At 44.6% G+C, this 24581-nt stretch overlaps 5 protein-coding genes across 6 annotated transcripts in view; 2 read left to right on the top strand and 3 right to left on the bottom strand.

Annotated features, from left to right (window-relative positions):
* LOC131886232 (spindle assembly abnormal protein 6 homolog) overlaps window positions 1-1237 on the bottom strand; it is a gene marked incomplete in the record, with an annotated part of 1452 nt that extends 215 nt beyond the window's left edge. Inside the window, 2 exon segments of the mRNA XM_059234500.1 lie at window positions 1-949; window positions 1016-1237. Coding sequence (XP_059090483.1) covers window positions 1-949; window positions 1016-1132 — 1066 coding nt within the window.
* Window positions 1238-1959: 722 nt separating this feature from the next.
* On the top strand, window positions 1960-3386 carry LOC131886430 (peptide chain release factor 1-like). The gene has a single exon (XM_059234762.1). The coding sequence runs from the start codon at window positions 2142-2144 to the stop codon at window positions 3348-3350; it is 1209 nt and encodes a 402-aa protein (XP_059090745.1). The 5' UTR covers window positions 1960-2141; the 3' UTR covers window positions 3351-3386.
* A 385-nt stretch (window positions 3387-3771) lies between these two features.
* Window positions 3772-6783, bottom strand: LOC131886429 (serine/threonine-protein kinase PLK1-like). 2 transcript variants are annotated; one of them, XM_059234761.1, is made up of 5 exons: window positions 6501-6782; window positions 5341-5724; window positions 4971-5264; window positions 4420-4907; window positions 3772-4355 (listed from the first exon to the last, which is right to left on the bottom strand). In XM_059234761.1, exons 1-5 carry the CDS (start codon window positions 6606-6608, stop codon window positions 3878-3880), a joined length of 1752 nt encoding a protein of 583 aa, XP_059090744.1. In that variant the 5' UTR covers window positions 6609-6782; the 3' UTR covers window positions 3772-3877. The 2 variants fall into 2 exon arrangements, with proteins under 2 accessions (XP_059090744.1, XP_059090742.1); XM_059234759.1 differs by having other exon boundaries at window positions 4420-5264; window positions 6501-6783.
* A 6383-nt stretch (window positions 6784-13166) lies between these two features.
* Window positions 13167-19791, top strand: LOC131886777 (zinc finger RNA-binding protein-like). The gene is made up of 3 exons (XM_059235179.1): window positions 13167-16473; window positions 17918-18230; window positions 18294-19791. Exons 1-3 carry the CDS (start codon window positions 13392-13394, stop codon window positions 19717-19719), a joined length of 4821 nt encoding a protein of 1606 aa, XP_059091162.1. The 5' UTR covers window positions 13167-13391; the 3' UTR covers window positions 19720-19791.
* LOC131887504 (microtubule-associated proteins 1A/1B light chain 3A-like) lies at window positions 19777-22125 on the bottom strand. Its single transcript, XM_059236130.1, has 3 exons — window positions 21909-22125; window positions 20764-20926; window positions 19777-20696 (listed from the first exon to the last, which is right to left on the bottom strand). Exons 1-3 carry the CDS (start codon window positions 21940-21942, stop codon window positions 20537-20539), a joined length of 357 nt encoding a protein of 118 aa, XP_059092113.1. The 5' UTR covers window positions 21943-22125; the 3' UTR covers window positions 19777-20536.
* Window positions 22126-24581: the final 2456 nt, after the last annotated feature.

The following is a 24581-nucleotide window of genomic DNA, read 5'->3' on the forward strand; positions in this document are numbered from 1 at the left end:
CCCGTTTCTCGGTCAACTCTTGGTCGCATCGGACCTTTTGCTCGGAGATTCGATTCAAATCCCCACTCTGTTTCGTGATCTCACTCTGAAGTCTATCCCGTTCTTGTTCCAGCATCGACACTTTGGTCCTCAATTGGTGCAGGATTCGTTCGCGGTCATGAAAGCCCGAATCCAGCTTGTTATGTTCAAATTTCTTAGTTTCTAATTCACGCTTGAGGTTCTGATTATCCTCCAGACTATTTCGGACTTGCTCATTTAAACGATGAATCAGTGCTTCGTTCTTGTGTTTCTTTTCCGTCAGATCTTTGTTTTCGTACTCTAAAGCAGCAATTCGGTTCTCCATGTGCCGGGCATTCTTGGCGTGTTCTTCGGCTAACTTCCGTCGATCTTGTTCATATCGCGTTTGGATATCGCTGACAGCTTGGGTGTCTCGCTCTTTCTCTAACGCCAATTGACTGGAAAGTTGAGCCTGTGAATGGGAAGTCTTCTCCAATAACTCGTGTTTAACGCGCTCAAACTCCTCGGATTTGACTCTGAGTCGCTCATTCAGAGTCTGAACCTGGCCTTCTAACCCGTGGACTTGATTTTGCAGAGATTGAGAGGTGTTGGAGCTTTCGGATTGCAATTGACGAATGCAATCGGCCAGATAATCCTTGATTTGGGCATCGGTCCCGCGATTGAGCCTCAACGTCAAGTGGCTAAGAGCTCGATATTGACTAATTTCCTGGAACTTTAACCCCCCAGTGCGTTTATCACCGTCCAATTGTAACATCAACGAGAATTGCTTGGCCCGACATTTGGCAAGAAGTTGATTGATCATGGCTGGAAATCCGGCAAAATCCACCAACAATTCTTGAGCCTGCTTCAAACCCTGGAAATCTTCCTCGGACAAGACCAAAATGAAGTAGAAGAACGCGTCCGATGGGTCCGTTAATTGGAGCTTGAGTCTCTGGAACATGATGATTCAAAACTAGGACAGACACGGTCGGCCACAAAGCATTTGAGCCACTCTTACCTTGCCACTTAGGGCGTTGTGCTCGGTGGCCTTTTCTTGGATCTGGATGCTTAACAACTGTTCCCGGGATGATCCCAGATCATTGTCCTGGATCACCACGGGTACTTCCATCGCCATAGAAGCGATGTGCTCGAAAACTCGATTCGCGCTATGAGAACTTGAATTTGAGACTTTGGAATTTGCGCCTTCTCCATTTTCAAGCACAGCGTGACGGGCGTGAGGGATCAAATGTACAATACGTTCATGAATGTGAAATCAAATCTAACGTACTTTTCTTTGGAAGTGTCTTTGGCCATCAAAAGTTGACTTTTGACGCTCAGTTGGTGCATTTAGACTTATACGTCATCTAAAAGAAAAGAAACCATATGTTCTTTGATGTGAGGAAAGTTGGAGAGGCCTTTTCAAACTCCCTGGATTCTTATTTGTTGACAAACATCAATGAAAGGAAAGTCAAGAACGGTAACAACATATTATGACAACCTGTTCTATACGAGGTTTCATGACCTGATTGTTCGCCGTGTTGCGTTGGCTTGGAAAAAGATTAGGTTGGAGCCGATTTTCAGCTAAAAAACCAAACTGCACTCAATAAAAAAAATGTTTGTGTCCAACGTGTATACAAGGAATATCCGATATATACTGATCTTAGATCTCATTAATGTCAAAGGAATACGCATGACGTGCAAAACAAATTGGTAATCAAGACTTCAAAATCGGAAGAACGTACGTGCTACGGTCATTTCGTCAATTTTCACGGCAACCAATCAGATTCTCGGCCCCGAGATTGTTGACATTGCCATTCTCTTACTCTAGTCTCTCTAGCTTTAGGGAATTTGACTGTGGTTTCCTCTCTGAAGAGTCTCTGATTTGAAGGACTCTGTCCCCAAAGACATTCAAATTGTGCCTTAGAATAATTGCTAAATCGGAAAATTTGCAAAAATATGCATTTTAGCCAACTATTGCATTACATATAAAAATATGCGATGGCATTTTTCCCCATCTCTAGTAATCAGTTCAGTTAAAACACGGAAAAGGAAAAGTAGACATGGAGATTTCTCTCCGAACCTCTAACTGATATAGTCACTAAAAGCTAAAACAATATCCATGCCTGAATAAATAATCATAGGAGATGGCTCTTAGCAGTATAATACGGGGTGGGCGACTAGGGTGTGGCTGGCCCGGGGCGGTCCACATGTGTTCCACCGCCCCATTCCCATCGGATCTGGTCATTCCCGAAGCTGTCATTCGGTATATGGATAAGATGTCCCGGAAATTCGAGATTCAGGAGAATCAAGCCCACCAAACGGCCGCCACCGTCCAATTCAAGCGGAAATTTCTACGGGTGCGGCCGCTCTTTGAGCAGATTGAAGCCATTCAAACGGAAGGCAAGGAACTGCACGCTTTGTCCCAAGAACCAGAGTTCCACCAAATCGCCTTGAAAGACTTGATTTCCTTAGCGGCAGACCAACAAAAGGCCTTAAATAATTTGAAACTCCAACTCTTAGATCCGCCTTCTTACGACGAGAACAACGCCTCGGTGGAGGTCGTTCCGGGGGCGGGGGGGCTGGAGGCGTGTCTCTTTGCCCAAGAAGTGTTCGATATGTACACCAATTATATGAGAGACAATCTCGGTTTCAACGTGGAAGTGGTCGAGTACGAAAAGAGTTCGGTGGGACAAAGCTCAAAGTTCACCTCCACTACGGGTATTCAGCGAGCCGTGGCCACGGTTCAAGGTCAGGGCGTGTTTCGGGCCATGAAATACGAGAGTGGAGTCCATCGAGTGCAACGGGTGCCCGTTACGGGCTCTAAGAACGATCGCCTCCAAACGAGCACGTGTTCAGTGGCGGTTTTGCCCATACCCAATGAAGAGGATATCGTGATTCGGGACAGGGATTTGAAGGTGGACTTCACGCGGTCCAGCGGACCCGGCGGGCAAAATGTCAACAAGGTGGATAGCGCTTGTCGGATCGTGCATATTCCCACGGGAAAAGTGGCCGAATGTCAGGAGGACAAAAAAGGCTTGCAGAACAAGAAGAAAGCCATTTTGAAGTTGCGCAAGGCCCTCTTTGACGAACGATACGCCACCGAAATGGATGTGTTGAGCCGATCCCGGAAGTCGCAAATCGGTAATATGAACCGCAACGAAAAGATCCGGACCTATAATTATTCGCGGCATATGATTACGGATCATCGCGTGGGTCTGTCCAGAACCGTTCCGAATTTGGCCAATTTCTTTTTGGGCAACTTTGGGTTTGGCATCTTGGAGGAGTTCCAAAATCAATTGGCACAACAGGATCAGGAAATCGCCTGGCAAGAACTATTGGCTAGTGACCCTTAATCATGTGGATATTAATTAGATTGTTCACCAACTGTGGTAGTTGTTAAATTCAGTGATCCAGGTTCTTCATCCTAACAGACAGCAGTAGGTTTGATGCAGTGGAGCAGAGTAAGGATCGAGACAGAAACACGTCGGAGATTCGTGAAAGATTGAGGAGAGGGTTGTCTATTCAGATTTGTTTTCTTCTTTGAGTGCTCAGTATCGATAACTAAACCTTCTCAAACAACATGGTTTGTACAGAAAGAAAGGTAGAGCCAGAAGGGGGTATACATTCCAAAGTAAATCCAAATCGTGGCGGTTCTGGGTTGGCGAAGACGTCATGGAACTGACTTTGGTGGGCAGATGATGTCGGAATTGTTCAAATCTAGGTCGCCATTTACGACCTAGATTTCAACAAGGATGGGGGTAGTGTCTCAGACTATTTTTACCTCTTTTCTTTTTCCATCTGATTTTATTTGTCCAATAAAGGGCCTAATGTCCTAAATTCGAGTTCTTTCCAAGGTAAAGCGAGAAGAGGGTATAAATTCCTAAGTAGATCCAAGTCGTGGCGGCCCTTGAGGATTTTTGCTGAGAGAGGCAATCATGGAATTGACTTTGTCGTTGGCATAGGTAAGCCTGCTCGCCAATTCTTGATTGCAACCATGCTCCTTGATCAGATCGAAGCGAAACGTCCGATGATTCTTGTCCTCGTCGATGTACGTGCAGGCCCCCATGAGCGAACAGAGGATGATCTTGGTGTGATCTTTGAAGAAATTAATCTGTAACGTGCCATTGGAGAGCTGCATCACCACTGCTCGAGACGTCCGGAACCAGGTCTTTAAAGACGGAATTCGAGAGAGCTCATCTCCGTCACGGGTGGCAATATTGGCACCGGCCTTCAATAGATGCTCCTTCATGTAACTGCGGAAATAGTTGAGTAATTTCACTTTCTTTTCCAAAGTGGGAGGGAAGTTGGTCAGTGTGTAGTAATGCTCATGGCCCTCGAAGTCGATGTAATGAATGTTGCTGCAAGAGGAAACGTAAGTGAAAAACTTTGCCAAATATTGTGAGCCATTTATAAGGTACTTACGATCCTTCCGAAAGAAGAAGAAGTCGTGTGATGTCGTTGAAGAGGACACCGATACTCTCGTCACTGAGAGCGTAACCAAATCCATACTTATCTGAGTAATCCACCCATTTGGAGACCCAGATCATTGGTCGGCTCTTGGGATCTTCGGCCTCGTCTTCGTTGATGACATTCTTATTGGCTGGTTTGGCGTCCACGACGCTCTTTAACTGGGATTGAAGGTCCAGGAGGAATTTGTCCGTATTGGCGTGGCCTTGGTCAGAGTTCGAGGGCGTTTTCTTGAGGCCATCGGTGGCGAGACAGGCATTCCTCATGTCCTTGTTGAGCTCCGTGAGAGGTCCGCGTTGGGCGATTAGATTCACATTGGTCTTTGTGTCGAATCGCGGAGCCATGGTCAAACAGGACACGGGCAACCTTTGAGGCAAATAGCCCTTGGTCATGAAGTCGTCTTTGAGGATTTCTCTCACGTTCGGTCTTCTTTCCGGATCATGCTGGAAGAAAATCCTATTCAAGCCACGGGCAACTAACAACCAACCCGAAGATTCAAAACTCACTTGAAGGAGCTTGCCGATGAGTTTTCGCGCAGAGGGTCCTACTTGCGAAGGGACAAAGTACTCGTTGCGCTTGATCCTCGAATAGGTCTCCTTCAGGGTCTGTGTTTCGAAGGGGGGTTTGCCCACCAAGAGTGTATACAGAATACAGCCAATCGACCAAATGTCCACTTCATAGCTGTGGCCTTTCTTGCCCAAGACCTCGGGTGCGATATAGTTGGGTGTGCCGCACAGAGTACGTTTTCGCTCACCGTCAAAATCAACCCGGGTGGCCAGGCCAAAATCGCCTAATTTGATCTAATGAAAAGAAACCACAGAAAAGACACAATCAAAAACACATTCTCGCGGGTGCAATCAAGGTTTACCCGCCCACCTCCATATCATCGTTGAGGAAGATGTTGCCGAGTTTGAGATCTCGATGGATGATCTTACTATCGTGAAGATATTTCACCCCCAAGAGGATTTGGTTCATGAAATATCGGGTTTCGGGTTCGGTCAAAGCTTGGCGACGTCGGTGGAGTTCCATCAAGGATCGTCGACGGCACAACTCTAAGATGATGTACACAAAGTTGTCGTCCTCAAAGTAGGAGTACAGCTTTACGACAAATAAGTGACTGAGTTCCTTGTGGAGGTTGATCTCCTGGGTCATCTTCTCGCGCTGATGGGGCTTGACCAGCAAAGACTTGGGCACGATCTTCCCGGCCAATACCTCCAATGTCTTGACATCCTTCAACTCGTAGCATTTGGCAAATCCACCCTAAATCGGTCCAAGCAAGCAACGAATGAAGCCTTTTTTCTTCTCTTCTTTTGGCCCAATCATATTCACTAACTATCATTATTATCTTTTGTCGCCAAAAGCTGACCTTGTTCAATGGTTACTCCAGCCGGCGAGCATATTTTCGAACGGATCAATGCATAGAAATGCGATCTCCAAGAGAGCTCATGACGTTGATTTTGAAACGTCTTTACCGATTAGGTGGCATCTTAATACAAATTTGATCTTAATTGTGGCTATGAGATTTGTGAGTCTTTACTTCAACTTAAACCTATTCAATTGGTCTCGTCGGTGAGCCCGATATACCACTAAATGGCGCACTTTTTCATTGGCTTGTAGTGGCCATGTGGCATATAAGTTTGAGGCAAACGGAAATCGGGTCGTTTTTGTTGCCAGACTTCTGGAAGTTGCGGCAATTTTAGTACATAGCTAGGCCTCCCCCCCCCTCCCCTGCTTAACATTGAACTTGTTCCCACTCTTTTGGGCAGTAAAGTCCTTCTAGCAGCGAAACACACGGTACAACCGTTTCGCCACATCCGAAGAATAACCAAGTCACTTTGAGGATATTGAGTTTTGAGTGTTCATGTAAGAGCTAATCAGTAAAGTGTCTCCAATCGCTGGGGTCTAAATATAATGCTGATCTTATCCCTGGGCTCAGTCATCCCTTCTCCTCGTCTAACCGATTTCATGATTCTGTTCGTGCAGATGGCTGCGGTCATCTGCGGTCACCTGCGGTCGGTCGGTCGGTCTGTGCTCACCTTGCCAAGGAATTTTCCGCGCTCGTATTGCTTGCCCCGTTGAGGATCCCGGATCACCATGGGGATCTCCTTGGCATTCGGATCGACCGCTCGAGATTTGGAACTCATTATGGCGAGGAGGACAGAAGAAGGGCAGGGGATGGATCTCGCGGCACGCTCGAGATCCCGGGGTTCATTCACGGGCAGTCAATGCGTCGGTTGGCCTGGATGGATCTCGGAGTGTGGCTCATCCAACGAGCTGAGCTGAACTCCGCACCAAGTTCTATCAACTGATAAACAGGCGCGCGCGGACGTTTAAATCCCAACGAAAAAGGATCATCAGGCTTGCCATTGATGGAGAGGGACTGTCTTGAAGATGGGGTCACAACCCTCACAGCCACCAGCCACGGTATAAATGTATTGGGCTTGGTGCGTGAAAAGATGAAAGATAAGCTCTGGCCCAATGGAAACCAGGCTGCTTTACATGAATATGAATGGAAAATTTGCAGGCTGGTTTTTTCAAATTACCTATGCGGTGCAAGGGTGGATGACTGAAGATAGGTCTTTTGAGTGGCGTCACTGAAAGAGAGACTGGCCAGGCGGGCGCGGTCCCAGTCATTGTACTAACGGACATGAATTAAAAGTGGGGTGGGAGAGACAGGAATCTGGACTGGGATTCGCCCATGGGTTGGGGGTGCCATCAGGCCATTAGACCCGATTGAGTGGTCGATGGCGGACTGGCCCGTTGAGCGACCGACACTCCGACTAACGCCGTCGTATTCTGGAGGGCGTTACTATGAACTCAAATTTATGAAATGGCAACTTTGGTGCCATTATGGGCGTAATGACTACTATATTTGAAGTCCCTGGCAACTTGAATTTTGAGTGCCAACTTTTCCCTCGAACGGCAGATTTTTCTTCCTTGACATTTTTTTCACGGAAAGAGTATTCAAAAGATTTAAATTTAAAAAAAAATGTGAAAACACATATGCGTTTGGCTTAAATGGTCAGACACCTTCGCTTTAGTCAAAACTAGAGGGCTAGTCAAAACTAAAAGTATTCTTCAGTGATTCCAAGTGGGGGCCTCTCTCACTCTAAGAAAATGGGCTAACCGCTGCTCCTCATTTCCCCATATTGAAAAGGACAAAGCATAATGCTCAAGTATAAGAGCAGTCTTTTAAGGAAGTAACAGAGCATTAGTAACGAAATTACAGTAATTCGTTCCATTTTTCGACACCGGAACTGTGATTCCGTTACATTTTAAAATTGCAAAATTGCAAAGACCAAAAAACTAAAAGAATTACTCGTTCCGTTTCCAGCTTCCAGAATAACCTTAAAATTTATCGTTTATCTCGTAACAGCTGAGGAAACTTAAAGCTCAACAGAAATTTGCCATTTTTTGAAAGTTGTGCTTACTCTTACTCTACTCTGATGGTGCCCTTGGTTTTAATTCTTGTTGCATTTGTTACTTTATTGTTTATATCTTCTCAATCCAAGTCCGTTGGACTGAAGACCAATTCAGTGCAGTTGTCAAGCAAGGAAAATCTTTCTTGGGCTTGAGTATGATGCCTCAAATTCCAAAGCCTCCACATTTCCACGACTTCATTTTATTTCAATAACAACGAAAATAGTTATTAGAAGACATGCATTTGCAAAAGAATTTTATCAGTATTGTGAGTAACACCGTGTTCAGGTATATGCTTCTAAGAGGGAAGGTTTACTGGGTTGCCAATGTCTTATACTACTAATGCCTTGGGAAGTAATGATTACACTTTAAATGCTTAACCAAACAATCTACTGCTCAAAACATGTGCAAATCAAACCCTAACCCTGTTTTCTTTTGAAACACTAGGAATCATTTAACTAGCAATGTCTGCGGGTTTTTTTGGTTTGTGTTTTAATGGGCTTTTTTAGCCGCTGCAGGGAATGCAGTCCCTAGTACAAATAAAATAAAGCTCATTTTTTTCAATTTTCTACCTTTTAAACTTTCTTTGATATTTGGTCTATCAACAATTTGAGTTGGCAGAATGAGTTAGTCCTTGAATGTAGGGTTGATGTTGAATGCTAGTTAGAATTTGTTCAAGCCTGACTTGAAAGAGTCTACCAGATCAACCATTCCCTACGAATATTAGAAGGAAGCAAATTGGACCATGAAGATGCCCAAGAAAGAAGAGAGGTGGACTTCATTGTTCAAACTAGCCTGGATTCTTGAGGGCTTGAAGGTGCTCTCAAAACGTACACTAAGCCTCTCCGGTCACTGGAATTGACCCTAAATCCTGGGTTGGGACAAAGCTCATGAATGCTTTTGGAAACGTACAGTATAAGATACCTTTTGTACCTTCTCTGAATACTGTACAGTACCAACTTTTTTAGTTTCTCCCAATGCTCTCCCTACACTCTCATTCAAGACTCGCCACAATTACGGGATTCGAAGTGCTCTCAAGCCTTTTTTTGCAGCCCTTTTTGAACAAAGTCTTTCTATGTTTTGTAATTTTTGTCCGTGTCCTACCTTTTGGAAGACATTTACATATTGCTAGATTGGAGCAAGCTTCCTCAAAAACTGAAGCTAATTTATCAACTTTGGACGATTCTTGTTCCAGAATGGAAACTAGCAATCCAGATCAACCCTACATTCAAGAACTGGCTTGGTCTGCCAACTCAAATTCATTGGTAGACCAAATTTCGTAAAAAGTTTAGAAAGTAATGAATGTACGAATCATACTGGGGATTGCATTCCCTGTAGCGGCTAGATAAGCCCGTAAAAAAGGATGAAATTGAAGTGCGTCTGAAATACATCAAACGATGTAGAAAACTGTTGCCTAAAAAAGGCAAAGTACAAGATGCAAGAATTACAAGATCAGATAAAACCAGATGCTAAAATGTCCCAATTTCCAAACCATCAGAACAAAAAGTAGCACACCAATAAACAAAGAATTAAGAGGTCAAATGGAAATTAATTCCTTATTATGGAGATTTCTTTCCTTTTCTAAATGGGGAGCGTAAGTTGTACCAAAGGTGGCCACAATAAAATCGATTGAACCATGTCATGAAAAAATAAACTGCTTTTGGGTATTCCATTTGTCAAACTTCTAAATTGCTCCTTCAAGCAGGTGTGCACAATTCTCTCAACAGTTCACGCAAAAAGAATGATTTAAGGGAGCAAAACAGAGCTATGAATATCTTACATTTGTAAAAATCGTGGTCACCGTGAAAAATAGGCTTGATATTAGGAAATGCCGAGTACTCTCGTCAATGGGTCAAATATTGAAAACAACTCGTTGGTCATGGATTGCCTATTCATAATTTCACCAACACTCAAAACTCAAGTTTTGAATGAAAGTAATTGTTTTGCAATTACTTAGGAATAACTAAACTTAACTGGTTTACTGTTAAAGTAATGTTGGTTTGGCAACACTGAAGGTAATGGAAAATATATCAAGTATTTGCTACAAGGAAATGTCCTAAAATGTGTATCAAAGAGGCAAACAAACAAAGAAAAGGTCAATTTGAGCACACCAGTTACACATACTACATTCTAACAGACTTTTGGAGTCCTGTTTTGGCTCTTCATTTGTGTGATTATACTGATTATCAATTTGTAGCATATTGTGGAGCCGAAGTATTAATCAAACCCTCAACACCTTACGTCGTCATTAAAAGATCACAGGGCATGTCATTTACCCTCCTCTTTATTGGCGTCTCTTATAGACTTGGTTGATCATATATGAATGGGTTGAGTAGAAATAACAAACTCTGTCAGACTATCTGATTGCATTTTTGAGACAGGTCCAGCCTGAACTTTTATCTGTAAAATTGGACGTTATCCAGAAGGAGCATCTGCTCACCACTTTGGCTAGTCATGGGCTTCAAGGGATATGGACTGCAACAGAAGCCAAAATTGCTTATCTCCTTAACCCGTCACTTTATTCAAATTAAGCACTTCATATGACCACAAGATCTTGTTGAACAGATGAACTTGGCCAAGTTTGAGCTCAAAACTACGCTTAAGGAACTCAGGAGATGTGGTCAAAGTTATATTGTAACCACTACATAAAATTCAAATTTTCGGCCTGCTCTTGGTCAGTTACATAAGCTTTTGACACCTTATCTTTGAAAGAAACCACTTTACGATGAAATTATATTAAAATGACCTTCCTTTAATTGAGATGTACGTTTCTTATTATTCTACTTTTTCGAAAAGTGGCTCAGAGTTGTTGTGACCAAGAGCAGGCTGATTTGGTTGGAAGCTTGTTTGTAGTGCATATCACTAAAAGCCCGTAGGTCTTAGTTCTTCCTCCCCAAAATCAGGACGCCGGACCACATTTTTCCTTGAATTTCCTTCCCTTGACATGCCCTATAGATGGATGGGTTGCAAAGCAATGGCAACAGTTGACCATATTTGGCAGAATAAATGAGATGCCAATGGCGCTGAATTGACAAATACATAAAACACTCATGTACTATGTGTGGAATTTTCCCACCATCATTGATCAGTGATTTCCTAATCTGGACTTGAGACTCCCAAAGTGACAATTAGTTTGGTCCAGGGAAGAGGTTGGCCACGTTTTTATTCGGAAGACCAATACAATTCATCAAAATCTGCCATCCTGCATGTATTGATTTCTTACGTCTTTAGCAAGTGCCACCAGATATTGTCCCTCTTGCCTCAACAATGAAATTTTCAGAGTTTTCAAATTTTACGAAAACCTTTGCCCCAAGATATGATCTCATCCACCCAAAAGTAAACCATTTCGCCTTCAAAAACAGTTATGTGAAAATTTGATATGTTTTTCTGTCATTGTCGGCAGAGCCATGGTATAAAGAAAATCCATGGATTTCTTTTTTCTGCATTTTATAGCTTTTGCATCCCAAGTTATTAGCCCAAGTTATTGTCATTTATTAGGATATTATAATTTGTTATTCGCATGCTTAAAGAGTTCTGGTGCGCTTTTGGGCCATCCAGTTTTAGGGGCACTAATCTCAACACTATCAACACTAGCTAGCTGACCCTGGATGGGTGAGTGTGCATGGGCCTGTCTGCACTCTGCTTCCATGCGTGTTTTTTAACAGTGCTGCCGGATGGCATATTTGCATCCCAAAAAGTCTATATCTGGCATATTCTGGGAGTTTATTGGCAAAGGTTGTCAAACTCAACAAATATGTTGCAAAATGGACAATTGGACATTTCCATCTTGCTGCCTTGGATTGATTGATAGAAGTGCAATAATTCCTCTTTTTGATGCCCATCATTGCCAACTACCTCTTCGTCATAAACACAACTATGATTCTGCAATCTCTACAAAATCATCAGACTATGTTGTTGCCCAGCTGCACAAAGGATATTATAAGATTTTTGATTTGAACTAGGTCTTGACTAAAACCTCTGCAGGTGGTATGGTTGATTGCTAGAAAATTGAGTTTCTGATATAATTTGGACTCCTCTGGCATTGAGAATTCAATTTCGACATGATTTTAGACCTATTACGGTTATTCTGTCCAAACTGTTACAGATCCTCACAAATTTCTTTTAAGCAGAAGGAAGGGGGCGTGGTGTAGTGGTTTGGGCAGTGCAGTTTCAAAAAGTGAGAGATGTCCATGGTACAAATCTCATTCCCCAGCTTTCTCCCCAGGCAACTTTATGATGCTAACCACACCCATTGCCAGAGAACCAAACTGATACAGGATATGAATCTGCAATATAAAATTTGAAAGTGGACAATTTGATGGGTGGCTTGGCTGGTTGGCTGGGGCTCACCCTGCAAACCCCAAAAATTGAATTATTTAGAATAATGAACTTGGGGTTGTACATTTGCTGATCTGTTTCCACAAAATGTGGGAAATTTATCTTAAAGTGCAATTGTTTCTAAATACTTAGGTTATACTATATAAATGCCGGTTTGTAGGTCAAGGAATCCTTGAAGTTCAATTTAAGCTGAGGAAATTATAATTTCAAATGACCTAATTGGGTATGTCAAGTGAAGGAAATTCAAGGAAAAATGTGGTCCGGCACCCTGATTTTGGGGAGGGAGAACATGGACAAACATCACAGTCAACTTCCACTATCCCCCCATTGAACTTTCAATAATTGAGTGATTTTGAGTGGGCTGTTCTAATTTTTTAGAATTTTGATGGAATTGGTAAAAAAATCTAATTCTTCATCTTTTTCTGGTTACTAAGAGGTAGCTTGCTTGGCGTTACTACTCTTCTTGAGATTTTTGATGGATACCTTTGACGCTGCCCTAAAGCCCATAAAATCATTAAAATTTGGCTTGAGAACGGTCAATCCATTGGGTAATTCAAACTGAACTGTAATGGCAATCTCCACCTGTGGCAGAAAGTGGCCAAAATGAGATGTTTTTTTCTTTGGGGCCTGTTCTCTGGCCTCTTCCGATTTTCATCTGGCATGTTTTAATAGCTATTTTGATATGTTCGGAGTCCAGGGATCTGGCAGCACTGTATTCTAGTGCCTGATTCTCAGAGAGTTTGGAAGTCGAGAGAGTGGTCAACGTGGTCGGTGGAGTCCTGGTGTTGAAAGTGTTCATCTTCCCTTGTTTATCTGTGATCGATGGATCGACCCGGACTCTGAAGGATGTCCATGTTAAGTGAACCCCGTCGTCGCCAAAAGTGGACGCTCAATCCGCGTGGTAATCTCTGGGCACAAGGTCAGTGAAAACCATCCCAAAACCATTCAGCCCTTCATCCAACACCCAGTCAATCAGTTAGTCCTCCCCGCCCACACGCCCCCTTCAATTTGGGTAGCTCTTTCTCTCTCTCTCTCTCACTCTCTTTCTTTCACTCTCACTCACATTGTCACTCAGTAGAGTCAACTCAAGCCACACCCACCTCCGGGCGTGCCCGTGGTTGTTCAGGAGTTGGGCCATTGGCGCCGAAAATATTACAGCCGATTTAGACATGGCTGCTAACAATTTTTTCGGCTATCCAGCCCCGCCCCACGCTACGCCCACCTACTCGGCCCCGCCCAATCCCGCCGCTGCCGGTTATGCCCCGGGCCCACCCGTGGCCGTAGCTAGCGCCCCACCCACCGGCGTGCCGCCGAGCGGACCCAATCCGGCGGCTGTGGCCTACAATGCGGCTTCCGTGGCGCCCACTTATCGAGCCGCCCCGGCCGCGGTCGTGGCTTATTCGGCCTATCAACCGCCGCATCAAAGTACGGTTAGTTACGCGGCCGCCCCCGTGGCCAGTGTGGCTGCTCCGCCCACGGTGACCGCCTCTTATCCGGTCCCGGCCACTTATGGCCAGTATCCGCCTCCCCCGGGTCCGGGTCAGCCCGTCTATGATCCCAGCAAGCAAGCCGCGCCCACCTATAACCATCCTTATCCCAGCAACGTGGGCGTGACCGTGTCGTATTCGGTCTCGGACCCGCATTATCAAGCCCGCCCCGTGTACAGCAATAACTCCACCGTCAATGTGGTGGCCCGCCCCGCCGTCATCAACGCGCCCCGCCCCAGCTACACCACCTACGCCCAGAGCTCGTCCACCTCGTCTTACACGTATGGGGCCGCCCCAGCTCCCATGGCCGGTCCACCCACCGGTCCACCTAATCAGCCCAAAGCCAACATCTATCTCACGGGGCAGCCCAACCCGCCGGCCATGGGCTTGGCCGCCTTGCCGCCCGGCGTTCAACCGCCTCCGCCCGTGGCCAAAGTGGGTCCGCCTCATTGGATTCGGGCCCAAGTCCCGCCCGGTCCGTTGCCCGGGCCCCATCCGCCCCGCATCTTGGCGCCTGCCGGTCTGACCCATCAAAGAGCGTACAAGCCACGGGTAGCGCCCAAACCGCAACAACTACACTATTGTGAGGTCTGCAAGATTTCGTGCGCGGGGCCCCAGACCTACAAAGAGCACTTGGAAGGCCAAAAGCACAAGAAAAAAGAGGCCGCACTCAAAACGGGCTCCCACGGGCCGTCCACTCGGAGTGGTAGTGCCTTGCGTTGCGAGTTATGTGATGTGACATGCACGGGCTCGGATGCGTATGCCGCTCATATTCGCGGTTCGAAGCATCAAAAAGTGGTCAAGCTCCATACCAAACTGGGCAAGCCCATTCCTTCGGTTGATCCCGTTCTGGTCACTAAATCCAGTGAAACCGAAAGTGTCCCGGCCAATACTCCGCCCGTGGCTGTGGTCAACACCAGTTCGAATGCCGGACCCGCCAAAACAGTGCACTTGGCTGCGGCCACGGCGCCCAAACCGGTACCCGTCCCGAAGATCACATTTGTAGGCGCTCATCAAGCCAAAACCGAGCCTGAAATCAGTAAGTCTGGCCATAGCTCTGTTCTTCAAAATGAGGTCACGATTCCCCGACTGCCCGATGAAAAGGATATTCAACCCGTGGGCCATGACTACATAGAAGAGATCAAGAGCGACGATGGGAAGATAACCAGTTTCAATTGCAAGCTTTGCGATTGCAAATTCAATGATCCGAACGCCAAAGAGATGCACATGAAAGGTCGTCGACATCGGTTGCAGTACAAAAAGAAGGTCAATCCTGATCTAGTTGTGGATATAAAGCCGTCACTTCGACAGCGTAAGATCGCCGAAGAACGAGCCAAACGATGCCAAGCCCGTGAAGAATTCTGGAAGCGACGGGAGGAGGAGTTCAAGATGTTGGAGGAGGAGGAACGAGCCTTTTGGGAGGAGCGACGCCGTTTTGAAGAGGAAAATGGCGGCCTCCACGATTGGCATCGAGGGCGGTTCCCGGGTCCTCGCGGATCGGGTCCCATGCCTCCCCGATTTGGACCGCACATGTTCGGGTTCCCACCCATGATGAGAAGACCCGACACCATTGAAGATCGCCACGTGAACGCCAAACATTCGCAAATATACCCGAACGACCCGGATTTAGAACTGATCCGCAGCCTCGTCAATCAAACTGAAAAGGCCCTGAAAATGGTCTCGGATGAATTGGCAGTGGCCGAGGGTCAAGCGGACAGCAAAACTGGTAAAGTGGAAAAACCAGACCCCAACGCGGGAAGAGATCTGAAAGGTGTTATGCGAGTGGGGATTTTGGCCAAAGGCTTGATTTTAAACGGAGACCACCAAGTACGGATTGTAGTTTTATGCGGAAAGAAACCTACTTCATCTCTTTTGGATAAAGTAGTGAATCTCTTACCCGGGCAAATGGCCAAGCTCTCCACGGATGTCGAGTACACCCTCGAGAAGCTCATGGAGAAGGCAGGTTTTACTTTGACCACTAAGAAGGACATGGAGACCACCAAGAAGAAGGCCATTCTTGAAGTCACCCTAACCTCTCCATTAATCCGGGACGAGGCCTCACCATCCAGTGGTCCTGACCCCGAGGATCTCCTAGACCTAGACGTGTGCAAAGAGGCTCTCGCCGCTCTTCGCCATGCTAAATGGTTTCAAGCTCGTGCTGCCCAATTACACTCGGCCGTTACTCTTATTCGGGTCCTGAGACACTTGTTCTCGAAGGTCCCGGCTTGGCAACCCATTAACTTGTTCACTCTTGAGCTGCTGGTCGAGAAATGCTTGGCCTCCGTTGGGGGACCACTGTCCCCTGGAGACGGATTTCGCCGCGTCTTCGAGGCCCTTGCCTCCGGTATTCTATACTCTGACTCGCCCGGATTTCTCGATCCTTGCGAACGGGAACCACGAGACACGGCCGCCAATTTGACGCCTCAGCAACGAGAGGACATCGCGTCAAGCGCTCAGCATGCGTTAAGGTTGATCGCCTTTCGACAGGTTCACAAGGTCCTGTGCATGGAGGCGTTGCCACCACCCAAGTCTGGGGCCCGGCGATTCACTCGCAAACGCCGTCTGGACGAGTCTTCAACATCGGAAATGTTGGGCGATGAGGAATCCGGTGAGAAAAAAGACAAGAAAGAGACTGGAGCATCGTCGGCTCTAGGTCGAGCTGAAGAAACGGCGGCTCAAGGCAAGGTTGGAGATACTTCTGTGGATGGAGGTGGAGAGGGATCGTCCAAGGAAGCTAAAGCTGAGGATGGAACTCAGACTGAGTAAGCAATCCAGGTGTTGTTGGTTGAGCTTGTGAATCGTACAAGAGAAAGAGAGAGGGAAAGATAAGTTACTGAGGATTGGGGAGAAATAAGAGCGTGTTGTTAGCAGGCTGATGGACTGGTGCGAAAGACATTCAGACCTTAAGAGATCATGATGACCACAGATTAGTGACAGACTGAAACCTTCCTCTATCTTCGCAACCAATGAAAGAAAGAACCATGTGCAGTTTTCGAATCGGTTTGTTTTGTGATTTAATGAGATGCTTGCTGATTTTCCATGAATTGTGTACTATACAATACAATTGATATTATTATCATCATCATCTTCTTCTACTTCTGAATGGCCTCTGTGAATATTTTCGAATAAAAGAAAACCTGTCCCATTAATTGTGAAACAACCGAGGTTCAATTTCGAAAACATGAATTTCACGCATGACGATCCAAAATCTCCCGTCCACCACCAACGCTTCGAGATATTTTGGATAGTCATTTGTAAAGTCTTTCGAATAGTGGAACAGAAATAGGGCCGGGTTTGTTCCCGAAAGTCCAAGCACAATGAGCGCACAATATCAACCTCATTGGACTTTCGAAGCTGCCTGTTGCAATTGCCATAGAACAATGGAGATCAAACTAAATTCGAACCCGAGGGAACTTCGCCGAGAAATGAAGGTGACCTTGTCTTCCAAATTCGTTTGATCCGCTATTGATTTGGGATCATGGTGAGAACTTGGAATGGGGCTGACGACCAAACATACCAATCACTAACCAAAGAAAGACATGCATTGGAATCGGGCGTGACATTGACGGTGCTCTCGATGGAACCAGGTCACTGACACGCCTTCTCCTCGTCCTCCCTCTCAAAACTATTTCTCCCGGATTGCCAAATTCAATCTGAGATGACGAGCCCGTTTGGAGATCTTCAATGCTTAACAACCAACATGCGGGTGGGCGTGGTGTGTGGAGACAGGCGCATTTTTTAATTATTAGTCTCGTATTCAAAAGCATTGAGGAATCTCCACAAGCAAGCACGTACGTATTTGGCAGAGTTTGAGAATCGATCGCCTTTTTTCCCGGCGGCATATGAGTCGTACCAACAAGATCGATTTCTCAAACTGGCAAGTAAGTGCCCCACCATGGACTTCTACTATACCCTACAGAGCCCGTGTTGTATGTACGTACTCGGTGTGTCTAAGGATCTTGGAACTGAAACGCAATACAATTTGGCTTCGTTTGTCATGCTTTCCTCGTTTGATTTGTGTCCCAATTTAGTTCCAATACCTCAATCTATTTTCTGCAAGTTCGTCACTTTGAAACTTGGGCTTTGAGACCAAAATTTGAGATGCACCTGGTACCTTTTATGATTAACATTGAGTTTCCGTTGTTGATTTAGTTGTCTCGTCTGCTTCCCAGAGCACCAAAACTAAATTCATTTACTAATGTTTGCAGATGAAACCAAATTCGGACAGAAACTCATGGAAAAAATGGGCTGGGAAAAGGGGCGTGGATTAGGCGCCAGTGAACAAGGCAATGTGGATATCATCACTTTGAAGCACAAAGACGATTCCAAAGGTATCGGATTCAAAGGTCACGACGACACATGGATTGCCCACCAAGACGGCTTCTCCTCGGTTTTGGCCGCATTGAATGCGGCCCACGGTCCCGAAGACGAGGCTGAAGTCGATATTGAGATCAAAGAGAACTCCACCGAGGAGAAAAAGTCCCTGGAGACTACATCCAAATCACGAAAGAGACGGGTGCAGTAAGTATTTAAACATTGTCAGCCCCCAAGAAATGATCACTTCAATTTGAGGTCTTTTTAAAGCTATCACAAATTCACACGAGGCAAGGATTTAAGCCGGTATTCCACCACGGATCTGGAATGTATTTTGGGTTCTCAAGCCGTGGATCTTAAACGTAAAAAGGCTGCGGAAGCATCCGATGAAGAGGATGAAGAAGAATCCTCAATGACGCCCATGATTGGCTTTCAACAGAACGGAAGTGATCAGGAAAAGACAGAAGATGTCACCCAGAAGGAGCATGGTCTTGTGACGATTAAGCGTGGGAGCATGAATGCGTATTTTGCCGAGAAAATGGCAGCCTTAAAGGCCAAACGCAACGGGTCGCATATGGAAACTGAGACCTATGAAAAGGTCGAGACCGATGAAACCGATGAGAAGATTGTATCGAAGAAAATCAAGACCATGCGAGAATCCCTCTTAGAAACATCTGAGGAAAAAGACGCGACGATCATCACCGAGCTTGAAATTGACACTGAAACGACGGAAACTACTGAAATAAAGAAGGCTAAGAAATCGAAAAAGTCGAAAGCTGAAAAAGCTGAGATGGGAGATGAACAACCTTGCAAGGAAAATGGGGACGAAAGTGGTAGGGAAGTGAAGGAGGAGGTAACCGATGAAGAGCCCGAAAAAAGGAAATCCAAAAAGAAGAATAAAAAAGCGAAGAAAGAGATCAAGGAAGAGACCATCAAAACCGTAATGGAGGAAGAAGATCAAGAACCTGGAACTCTTGCCTCAAAAAAGAAGTCTAAGAAGTCTAAGAACAAAGAGAAGTTACCAAATGACGAGAACGAAGAGATCGTGTTGGATAATCCTGCAGAAATAAAGTGCGAGATAGTAAAAGAAGAAGAAGAACAACAACAACAACACGCACAACAAGCACAAGCAGACGGAACATTAGTTTCGACAAAAAAGAAATCCAAAAAGAAAGAAAAGCAATTCGAAAAAGTCGAAATAAAGACTGAGGAAAAGCACTCTGAAACACTCCCGAAGAAAAAATCCAAACAGTCGAAGGAGAACCTGGCGGATCCTTCAAATGAGCATGACATCGTTATTTTGGAACCCTCTGGAGTCGAAACCTCCAAAAAGATCAGCAGCAAGAAGCGGAAAAAGGATGATAAAAAGAAGGATGAATCGCCTGCTAGTAAGAAAAGCAAGGCCAATGAAGAGGAACCGCAGATCGTTTTCGAGCAAGTAGATGTCACCAGCGAGTCCAATACCATCCATAAACCTCCTTTGATTAAAAAGGAACCAATACCTTCCCCCGCTGTGAATATTACCTCCAACAAAAAACTAAAGTCTGCTTTGAGTAATCCGGACATTGACGAAATATTCAAGCAGAGTGTAACGGAAGGGTTCAAGGGCTCGAATCTGACCCGAGTACGTGGTTATGCTTTGGCCATAGCCACTAAAGCCAAGAAAACGTCCAAGAAGAAAAAGAAGACGGCGTGACGAGTACTTTGTGTGACACTTTATGGAGCCGTCTAAACGCAATAAGCAATACACGGATATTTTTGAAGAATATTTATTCAAGGTGCTTTTATTCCTCTTCGAAATCCCTTAAACCCTACTCACAACAATGGTTTTTGGTTTTTTTTTTGTTTTGATATTCTGACAATTAAAAATAGAAACTAGACAGATGGCTTAAGGAGTTTGAGATGGGGGTTGTACAAGGGCTTATTGGGGACTGTTTTCAAATCTATTTGAAGGATGAAAGATCTAGTTGGCATTCATATGAAGAGAAGTTATCTCTCATTCTTTTGCACCCGCACACAATTTGGTTCAATATTAATAATGTTATATGTAATCCACAGATAACATCCAACACGAGATAGGCAAAGTTGGGCGGGGGGGGGGATGTGTTGATACTGATAATGCAGTTCTGACAGGGATTGAAATCGGATACAATATTCTCTCGTAAGCTCAGTTACACTAGACAATTATACGAACACACAATGGATAGAGGAGGAGAAAGATGAAGAGCAAGGATAAATTACTATGAACAAAAAGCGAGATGGTGATTTGTACTTGACGATTTTTTTTTTGCGGGCGGATTTTGAGCTCGATGGAATAGGGGTGTTGGTGAAACTTTCTCCGGCCTTACCTTGAATTCAAACTAGGCGGTACCATTGCTATTGATATTATCATATTCAAAAGGGATGAAAATGGGCGGGTCGAGGGAGTTGTGTGTGTGTGTTGTGTCGGTGAGATTTAAGCACATCTTAACGATTCCGTATCATTCCGTCTCTATCACAAATGTACGTTGTTCTTATCCGAAAGTCTCCTGAGACGCATACACAATGTACAAGAACCCGTCCTCGTCCTTCTCACGATTGTAAAGGTCGGTCAGAGGCGTCGAAATAGAGGCCAGAGTGGTTTGGTTGACTAGTAAGAAAATGGCCTGGTTCGGATGCAATTCCAGTCGTCGCCTTTATGGAATAGGAAGGATGAGAATGAATAACAAAGGGTGCAAGGGGCAGGAAAACTTGAACTTACCTGATAATGTTCACCAGTTCCCCTACGGTCACATGGTCGGGAATGAGGTACTTGGTCTTGTCCAAGATGGGCAATTGCTTCTCACCCGTGTACCGCTCAATGATCACCGGGATCTTGGTCGGGTGTTGCTCACGAATGGTTTCTGCATCCTTCAAACGAAGAGCTGTTAAAGAAATAAAATTAAAAGTTTTACAACTGTGAGCACATTTTGAGCCAATTGTAAATCACAATGAGTCACCTGCGTACACGATTTTATACTTCAAGTTACGTTCTATGGTGCAATTCCTTACAGATTAGGACGTTCGGGAAGGAGTCAGAATTGCAAGAAGATACTTTGAGACGGCCCACATAATAATGATGAAATATTAGATAACCCTGATAAGATTACTCCAACATGGCTCCAATCGCGCCAAGATTCGTTGCCAGGGACAAAAAAACTTGCAACGAAAATGTAAGAACAGCTAGGGACACCAACGAACATCACGCTCCGTGTAGAAATAGAGACCTACAGTGCGAAGTAAATGTCTCATGCGAAATAAATGTCTCATACTCATAAAAGACCTTTTTAAGCTACCGGTTTTTCGCTACTTCAATCTCAAAAATGTGATTGATTCTTGGTACTTTGAGAGGTCGAATCAGCTAGTTCAGAGTGTAGGGTTTCACAATCTTTCAAGTGTCCCAAGACTCTCATTTCCTACTATCCTCATGGTCATTGTTGCCGATTACTTTTTAGGGCACTAAAACTTTCTGTCCTACTGTAAGAAGAGCACGAGTAAGTTAACCTGACGTTGAGAATTGACTGTTTAAACATTTTCCAAACCAATCAATGATTAATTCGGTTCATTCGATCGTCAACTTTCACATAACGAGTGAATAGAGGGTTGATTTCTCCATAATTTCAAGCATTTACGTCAGTACATGAAACGCCATAAAAAGCAATAAATTACGATTAAGGAAATCATTATGAATCGGCGAATCAACGAAAATAACCACGTTCAATTTCTCCCACGGACTTTGGGCGGTTCTTTGGTTGTTTGACTCGTTGATTCGCCCGTCCGTCCCCATTTTGAGAGTTGTTTCTCCCTAAGGCTGAGGAACAAAGAACCAGAGGAGGAATGGAGAGGACTTATCAAATGGTTTCTTACCAAAGGTCCGGCGTTCTTTGAATGAAGGCTGCATGATGATGCCAAGTGGATACGTCAAGGAAGGGCTTCAAGCACAAAAATGGCCTTGACACTGTCTGATTTCTTCAACAATTGCGAATTTGCGACTTTGTTTTGCAGAACTTGGGGACGCCTCCGCTGTTCTTTCTGTGTACAAGAGGGCAATCGGACTGATGGAGTCAGTGTGTGTAACTCAGCTTCTGTCGCTTGATGAAGGAAGACGACTCGGCGTGCCCGGATTCCCCCAGATTCCCCCACTTCCCTTGGTGTCATGGCCATCTGGCTGAGTGGCTGGGAGCTAGGCTGACTGACAGACGGCACGGGTTCGCTTCCCTGCCTTTCCCTAAAAAGTCTCAAGTGACAAAGGATCAGAGAATTCTGAGATCATTTGGAAGTTAATCTTTTACACAGACTGTTTCTATCGCTTTAGAGTGTTGTCAAAAATGCTAAAGCACACGTGCAGCATTGGATGCAGCCATAGCATCGCATCTTTAGCTGATGGGGCCTGCGTGTTTCAAGACTGAAAAGTAGCGCAATGCAGAATCAATGTGCTGAAAGCAGACACCTTGCCTGAAATGTGTTACCAAGAGAAATGTCTGAGTGCGACGCAGTTTCTGAAGGAAGGCCCAGCCAGAAAGTGAAACATAGACACAACTGCTAACTGATCAGAGGACTTCGTACTGGCGAGACCTGCTCAGCTGAGAGACGTCGGAGAGGGCTTTCCGGTTGGAGGTGTGTTCTGAGTTTACAACGCCTTTATCTAAAACCCACCGAGCCCCGAAGGGGCAGATAGGATTTTGAAATGGCAACAGACCAAGGAAATGATCAGTGTAGGGGAAGAAATGGCCGAATGCCTTGAAATGACACGATTGGGCTGGTCTTGCCTGAGAATTGTCGGAAAAAAGATTAAAAAAGTTAGAACTTCGACAATACAGGAGTAAGCACATCAGTCCAATGTGTACTCAATTTGTTATTTGCCAACTACCTCCGATGCAGCCAGGGCAAGGTTTTTTTATAGCCAAGGTTTCTACTTTTCTTCATATATTTTGTCAGAAACAACCGTCTGCCAATGTTTCTTAGTCAGTGGTCAACTAGATTTCCGTGGTAGAATCATATTTTGTAAATTGAAATATTTAGAATTAAGGGCTACATACGGCAACAAAGCATGAGCCCAATAGGAAAGTTTTTGTGGCAAAATTGACAACCAAAAATCTGGATTAGCAAAATATTTTCTGTAACATACAACGTACTTGCAAGGCTGTGGTATTTCTTTTTAAAGCACCCTTTATGATAGAATAATTATCTAAACAATAGCTGTTCCTTTCTTTCAAAGAAGTACAGAAAAACTGAGGCTAAAGAAATTTTTTAAGGCCTTGACACCTTAAGCAATCTAACCTATTCAGTGATAACGGAAGACATAGTTCAGACACTCCTGGCTAAAACATTATTTTCAGTTTTAGCCAAATTGGTTAGGTTCTTTTGAAACCAGCTTTGCCTAGGGCACGTTTTTTTCTTTTTTTGCGGACATCCTTACCATTGTTTGAAATGCAATCCTCAGCATTTCAAGATGGAAAGAAAATTGTACAGGGGTTTGAACTAGAGCTGTGTATTGGATCCGACTTTTTGGATTCAATCAAATTTGTATTTGGAATCAATTGGTCAACAATTTTAGGATTCAAATTGGCATGAAAAGTTGGCTTTGGCTTCAGATTATCGAGTGGCAAGGTTAGATTGGGTTCAGGTCTGATCAGATCCAACCCCAATTGAAAATTTCAGGAAAAACTGAATATGTACAGGCTTATTTTGAAAATTTTTGGGCACCATCATTGAGCAATTTGCTCCTCTTAAATATTCAAAGGGGATATGTAGGTGTTGATCCTGTAGCAGGATTTATGTCAGACTTGGGCCAGGTTTTAACCAAAATTCCTGATCAAACCTGCATTTAAGAGTTAGCCAGGTCCGCCAACTTTAAGTAATGTCACAAGTCGAGATCACGTTCTAATGTTTGAAACCAGGGGGAGCTAGGGTGGAGATGTCCCAACAAAGCTCAAAGCTGAATGGCGTAGCCCTGAAGTTGCGAGTTGAACAAAACACCTTTCACAAGTACATAGCCTTATCTCGCGTTCCTTTTCTGATGTATTTAAGCCTACTCTCCAAGACCGCATGAATTTGATATAGATGCAAAGTTTCACATAAGCATAAATAACTAAAAGTAATTTGCTAACAATTTCTTCAGGTTGACTAGATTGAGGGAAAGACCATTTGATTTCAGAAGTTTTAGGAAGGCAATTTCCAAACCTGCTGCCATTTTGGGCCTGTTTAATGTCCACAGGTTTTGATTTGGCAATCTAGCTTCTTGTACCTCAAGCTGTAGATCTGTTTTTCAAACAATCCTCGCGTCTGTGGATTTTGCTGATGAGTCTTTAGGTTTTACGAGCTGATCTTTGGGTTACATTGCCTTCTAGGTACTCTCCCCAACATGACTTCTGGTGGGCAAAAAAAAAATAGGTCATATCAATTGAAAGCAAAATATAGAAGGATTTGAAACTCTTTCTTTTGTCTTAAACAGATGAGGATCACATTCTCAGTAGCGGTAGAGAAGTCCCAAAAAATTAACCATTCATCTTACTCTCAAAGTCTCTCAGTATGAAGGGA

The sequence above is a fragment of the Tigriopus californicus genome, chromosome 9 (genome assembly GCF_007210705.1).
Source record: "Tigriopus californicus strain San Diego chromosome 9, Tcal_SD_v2.1, whole genome shotgun sequence".
NCBI classification, from domain to species: Eukaryota; Metazoa; Arthropoda; class Copepoda; order Harpacticoida; family Harpacticidae; genus Tigriopus; species Tigriopus californicus.